Source organism: Fonticula alba, assembly GCF_000388065.1.
Source record: "Fonticula alba strain ATCC 38817 unplaced genomic scaffold supercont2.14, whole genome shotgun sequence".
Lineage (NCBI taxonomy): Eukaryota > Rotosphaerida > Fonticulaceae > Fonticula > Fonticula alba.
Genome location: NW_009242984.1, coordinates 416,017 through 422,302, shown reverse-complemented (window position 1 = coordinate 422,302; position 6,286 = coordinate 416,017). Strand labels below are relative to the sequence as shown.

The following is a 6,286-nucleotide window of genomic DNA, read 5'->3' as shown; positions in this document are numbered from 1 at the left end:
CTGCTAGAGTCGTGGCTGCTAGAGTCGTGGCTGCTAGAGTCGTGGCTGCTAGAGTCGTGGCTGCTAGAGTCGTGGCTGCTAGAGTCGTGGCTGCTGGAGGTGTGGCTGCTAGAGTCGTGGCTGCTGGAAGCGTGGCTGCTAGAGTCTTGGCTGCTGGAGTCTTGGCTGCTGGAGGTGTGGCTGCTGGAGGCGTGGCTGCTGGAGGCGTGGCTGCTGGAGGCGTGGCTGCTGGAATCATCAACACTAGAGGCATGGCTGCTAGAGTCGTGGTGGCTGCTGGAAGCATGGCTGCCGGAGGCATGGCTGCTGGAATCATCAACACTAGAGGCATGGCTGCTGGAGGCATGGCTGCTGGAGGAATCCTCACCATGGGACAGACAATGGCCGGGGGAGGGGCCGGTGCACTGGCCCGAGCAGGACTCATGGCAGGGCAGGCAGATCTCCCCGCGCAGGCGGTACATCCCATCCGGGCAGGGGTACGGCACGCAGTGGCCCGTCTCGGACAGGTGGTGGCCCAGCTGGCAGGCGGTGCACTCGAACTGCGGGTGCCCATCGGCGTCGAGCACCGGGCGGCCCTCGTCGTCGGCGGTGACCCGGCACTTGCGGCACTCGGCCGGGCAGGCCACACACCGGCCCTGGAAGTCCGCCGTGCCGGGGACCGCCTCGCACTGGGACACGCACATGGGCCGGCCCTCATTGTCGAAGTTCGGCGCCAGGCGGTCGAAGGCCCGGCGGCAGGCCACGCAATTGTCCACCCGGTCGCGGCACACACAATTGTCACTGCAAGGCAGGCACTGGCCATTCGGCGTGCCATAATGGTCGTACGGGCACTGGGCCACGCACTTGCCCTTGTGCGCGAAGTGGCCATTGGTGCAGTAGGTGCACTCGTTGTGGTCCTTGCAGTGGGTGCAATTGGGCACTGTGCAGTCGACGCAATTGGAGAAGATGTCCTTGGAGTAGCCATCGGCGATGTTGCACTCCAGCATGCACCGGCCCTGGAACTCGTGGATGTACCCGGCCCCGGCATTGCAGGAGAGGCAGAAGTCCGCCCGGTAGCGGCACGTCCGGCAGGGGGCCTCACACCGCCGGCAGGCATTGGACGCCTCGTCGTAGAACTCCCCGGTCGGGCAGGCATCCATGCAGATGCCATTGGACAGGGCGAAGCCCGGCCGGCAGCGCGTGCAGGTGGCCCCATTGCAAGTGTCACACATGGCCGGGCAGCCGAAGCAGCCATCGCCGCTGGCCACCGACCCCTTCGGGCAGAAGGGCTTGCACCGGCCAAATTGCAAGTACGTCCCCGGGTGGCAGGAGGTGCACATGTCCGGGAAGTTCAGCAAGCAGGTCCGGCAATCGCCGGCGCAGGAAGTGCACTTGCCCTCCGGCGTGGGGGCCTGCCATGGGGGGCAGGCTTCCAGGCACCGGCCATCCAGGCTGAGGAAGCGCCGGGGGATGCACTCCATGCAGACATTCGGATCGTCCGGGCTGCAACGCAGGCAATCCTTCGGGCAGTGTTGGCAGGTGGAGGTTTTGGTTTGCTGCACCGTGCCCACCGGGCAGGCCTCGGCCTGGCACCGGCCCACCTGCACCCGGGTCTCGAAGAAGTACTTCTCGGCCATCGGCACCAGCCGGTCCTTGGGCCCGGCGCAGGAGAGGCAATCCGTGGCCCGGGGCCCGACACACTCCGAGCAGGACCCATGGCACTTGAAGCAGGCCGGCTCCGGGGCTTCGAAGTGGCTGCCACCGGCCCCGGCCCCGGGGGCCGGCGGCGGGATCGAGCACTTCAGCAGGGCCCAGTCGCCCGGGGTCCGGAGGATGTTGCTCTCCGAGTGGGCGAATGTGGCCATGGGCCACCGGTCACAGGCGAACCCCTCCGACGGGAGGGCCTCCCGCGGCAGGCAGTGCTGCCCGCAGCGGAACTCCCCCGGGGCGCACTGCCGGGTGCAGGCCCGGTGGCTGTCCAGCAGGAAGCCCTCCGTGCAGGCGGCGCACTCCGGCATGATGTTCTCGTGGGCCGGCACGCAGCCGGTCCAGGTGGCCGTGTCGTGGTCGGCGCACCGGCCGGAGTCCAGGCGCCGGGTCCAGCAGAAGTCGCACTTGGTGGCGTCCTTCCGGCAGTCCGAGCAGTGCCGGTCGTCCTGGCACCGGGGCAGGACCCGGGCGTCCTCCGTGATGGTGGTGTTGGCGTACTGGAAGGCGATCGGCATGCACCGGCCCTTGATCAGGGCGTAGCCCGGCTCGCACTCCTCGCAAAAGAGCGAGTTGTACATGGACGTGGGCGAGGCCCGGCGGCAGGGGGCGTGCGGCACCACGCAAATGGACTTCATGTCTGTGCGTGTTGTTGTTGTTGTTGTTGTTGTTGTTGTTGTTGTTGGCGGCGGCGGCGGCGGCGGCGGGCATCGGGTCAGTGGGCTGGGCAGCCGGGCCAAGGGGCGATGGGGAGCCGGCGGCGCGCGTGCGCATGAGGGCAGGGCCCTACGTACGGGGATTGGCGCAGGGCCAGTCGCCCTCCTGCGGGTCGTCATACCGGGGGAGGAGGATCGGCGCGTCGACCGGCGGCTTGCGGATGATCCGGGGGGCCACATTGCCGAGGGCCAGGACCTCGGCATTGATGGCGGCCACGGGCGGCGGCGGGGCCCACAGCAGGCTTGCCACCAGCAGGCCGAGGGCCGGCAGCAGGCCGGCCACGGCGCGCGGGAGCGGGCGCATCGGGGCTGTCTGGCAGCGGCGGCGGCGGCGGCCAGGCGGGGGGCGGGGCGGGGGGTAGGGGCGCGAGCGGGCGGCTGGCGACGACCGGCGGTCGGCGTGGTGTAGCGCGGGGCTGCGTGGGAATGTGCGTCGCGGTCCAGCACGGGGGGGGGGGGTAGGCGAGGAGGCAGGGGACAGGCGCGGGGCGGAGGCGGCAGGGGCGTGTGTGGGAGGGGGCGCGTGCGCGCGCGAGTAGGCAGTCGTGTTGGCGGACTTTGGCTGGTGACGAAAGGCTGGGGACAATGGCCCGAGAGGTGGCCCTTTTTATAGGGTGCTCGTGCCGGGCAGGGGCCGGAGGCCGGGCAGGGGAGGCCGCGTGCCGGGTGTGGAGAGCCGGGCGGGCGGGCGGCGGTGGTATGTGGACATGGCACGCTGGCCCGGCCAGTCTGCCGGCCCGGACTAAGTACACCCCATCGGCTGCCTCGCGGCGAGCAGGCCTCGGCTCCTGCGGCCGCCGCCGGCCCTCCACCAGCGGCGGGGCCACCTCAGGCACGGACCGGCGCCTCCGGCATGCCTGCCACCCCGAGCGCGCCAGCCACTTCGAGCAAGCTGGCCGCGCCAGGCGGCCCCTTTGGGCTGCGGGCCTCGGGATGCGTGTGCCGGCGCATGCCGGGCCAAACCCCGAAGGATGCATGAGCAGCCCCCCTCCCCCTCCCAGGCCGGCAGGGTGTCTGGCGGCCTGGCGACCCGGCCGGCCCCGGCGGCAGCCTCCCCGGGCTCTCCGGCCGGTGCCATCGCGTCTGACCGCTCAGGGCGCGGGGCCGGGGGGGGGGGGGGGGGGGGGGGGGGGCAAAGGGGACCGGTCCGCGGGCCTATGGGGCGTGTCGGGCCTGACGGCCCGGCCACCGCCCCTCTCGGCCCGGGCGGCCAGTGTCGGCCGCGGCGGCCATGAATCATGACTCCCGGAAGATGGGGAGCGATGCGCGTGCTGGCGGCCCCGGCCTCAGATATGCCGGCCGGTAATATCCCGGTATTGGGGCCGAGGCCGTGCACGAGATGAGATCTCGGGCTTTGGCACTCTTGGCGGGGCGCGGCCGCCCCTCGGGGCTGGGAGGCCCAGCAGCTCGGCGGCCGCCGCGGTGGCAACGGGCCGACCACACACACACACACACACACACACACACAGACCCAGGCCAGCGGCGCTGGGCGGCCGCCAGCAGCAGCCCCCTGCCGGCGGCCAGGCACCCGGCGGAAGGTGGACCGCTTGGCGCGCACGCCGGCCGGGCCTCGGCAGGCCGCCAAGAGGGCCGCAGGCCGATACCGCCAGGCCGAGGCCGAAAAAGAGGGGCGACCAGGAGGGGCCGAGCCATTTGGGCCGGGGCACACGATCGCCGGCGCCCGCGCGCGCCATCATCATCATCGCCACCGCCGGGGGACACCGCGGCACAATCTGCCGGAGGTTGCCGCGCACACGCCCCGGCCCCGGCCCCGGCCCCGGCCCCGGCCCCGGCAGGCGGTCTTGGCAGGCCGGTGGCAGGCGCGCACGCACGAGCACACCCCCGGCGACGCTCATGCGCGCGCATGATGCCCCACACGCGGGCACCGGCCGAGGCGTGTCCATGCGCCCGGCGCAATCCGGCCTCCGAGTCGGCAGGGCCGGACACGGCGCTGGCGCGCTGGCGCGCTGGGTGGGGGGTGGGGGGGGGGGCAGCCTCGGCCCCGATGCCGGCGGCGCTGCCTCCGGCGCCCGGGTGGCACCGGCTCCGGGCCTGCTCCCGGCAACGTCCCAACGGTGACGACCGGCCTGCCGGGGCCCCGCGGTCGCATGATCGCACCCCCGGCCGAGGCTTTCGTAATGGGGCCCCGGTTCTGTTGCACCGAATAGGTGGCGCGTTGTGTCGGCCGACAGAACGCCCCCCCCTCCCCCGAGGGCGGAAGTTGTCCTGGCGCTCGGCGGCGGCGGCCATGCGTGCCTAGCCCGGGCGAATGGTGCGCGTACGCGCCGCGCTATGTGCCCCGCCCGCCTCCCATGCCAGTCACACCCGGGTCGCGCCGTCGGGCCATTGTGCCGGAGCAGGCCCGGGGACGCGTGTGCGCGCGCCGTGGTGGCCGCAATCCGGCGATCCGGCCGCGGGCCCAGCCCGGCCACGACGCTTACCCGAGAAGGGGCGGGCTTGCCGGGCGGCTGGCTCCCCCCGGCCCCTTCCTTCCCCCTGGATCTCGCGCACCTTGGTGTGCCGGGTGGCCGGGACGCGGGCGGGCCAGCTGGCAGGCCGCTCCGGGGCCCATGCCGCCGGCCCCGTGTTAATAGGAGCCCGCGTTCGGTCGGACCGGTTGGCGCGCGGCGCGCTGGTGGGCGCCGCTCTTGGTGCGGCGATCGGCTGGTTACGGCCGGACGCAGGGCCCCCTTTTCCGGCCCCCCCCCCCCCGGGCATTTGGCCCGGACCAGGGGCCGGGGGGGGGGGGGGGGGGGGGGGCGCGGGTTTTCCTCCCCGAGCATACCTCGCGCCGGCCCTGTCCCCGGGGGTGCTCCGCCTCCGGCCTGCGGCGGCCCCCCCTCCCTTCGCCTCCCTGCGCGGCCCTCAATCATCATCCTCTGGCCGCGCCGGCGGCCGGGCGCGGGTTGGTGGCTGCACAACTCCTGGCCGCCGGGGGAGGGGGGGGGGGCGGCCCACAGGCCGCCTGGGCGGGCCCGCCCCGGCGAACGGCGTCCCCGCCCTCCCCCCCGCCCTCCACCCCGTGCAAAAGCGCCGCCCAGCGCCATTGGGCCGGCCCCCCCCGGGGGAAGTTGCGCACCGGCGGCCGCTTGGCGGCCGCGCCCCCCGGGCGAGCCGAAGGCCGGGTGGCCGGCGGCCGCGGCTCGCCCGTCCGCGGGGCGGGCCAGCGTCACCCTTGGCCCCTCCCCGCCTCCCGCCCCCCCCCGCGCGCGCGCCAGCGGGCGCTCTCGCGTGCTCGGACGCGGCCCTGGGTGAGGGGCCAAAAAGAGTAGCGACTGGTGGTTTCGATCCACCGACCTTTGGGTTATGAGCCCAACACGCTTCCCCTGCGCCAAGTCGCTCGGTCCTACCGGGTGCCCCCATTCTGGGCTATATGTGCTCGGGGCTTCGTTGGCTGTTGGTCCGGCGGCCGGCTTTCCCCGCTCCCTCCCGTCCCGGAGAGGCAACGCGACAGCGCCCAGGGGCCACACAAGCCGACAGGCCTGCACACCGCGATGCCGGCCCGAACACCACGCCCTCCCCCCCGAGCAAGAGGGTTCCATCCTGGGCGTGCGCGCACACACACACACACACACACGCTAAAAAGCAGCAACAACCTCAGCACACACACGTGCAAACGACCGGCACGCCCTCGCACGGCTGCATCGGCCCCCGCCGCCCCCGGCGACCGAGGGCCGAGCACACAGGGGCCGGTCAGGGGCCATAGGGGCGTTTTTCGCCGCTGCATACCCGCCGGCCGGGGCAAACCGCCACCACAGCGCCCCCGCCAGCAACGAGCCGGGGCCCTATGGGGCTTGTCTGGGCGGCCCACCAGCCGGGGGGGGGGGGGGGGGGGGCCCGGACAGCTGGTGCATCGGTCTGGGCACCGCGCGGCGGCGCTGGCC

The 6,286-nt window shown here is 73.3% G+C and overlaps 1 protein-coding gene and 1 non-coding gene across 2 annotated transcripts in view; both read right to left on the bottom strand.

The window, feature by feature from the left end:
• H696_05839 (hypothetical protein) overlaps nt 1-2,706 on the bottom strand; it is a gene marked incomplete at its 5' end in the record, with an annotated part of 3,738 nt that extends 1,032 nt beyond the window's left edge. Inside the window, 2 exons of the mRNA XM_009499639.1 lie at nt 1-2,326; nt 2,481-2,706. Of these exons, the coding sequence (XP_009497914.1) occupies nt 1-2,326; nt 2,481-2,706 (2,552 nt within the window). The remainder of the gene's footprint in view (nt 2,327-2,480) is intronic.
• Nucleotides 2,707-5,671: 2,965 nt separating this feature from the next.
• H696_05838 lies at nt 5,672-5,743 on the bottom strand. The gene has a single exon. It is a non-coding gene; the product is annotated as a tRNA-Met (tRNA).
• Between the last annotated feature and the right edge of the window lie 543 nt (nt 5,744-6,286).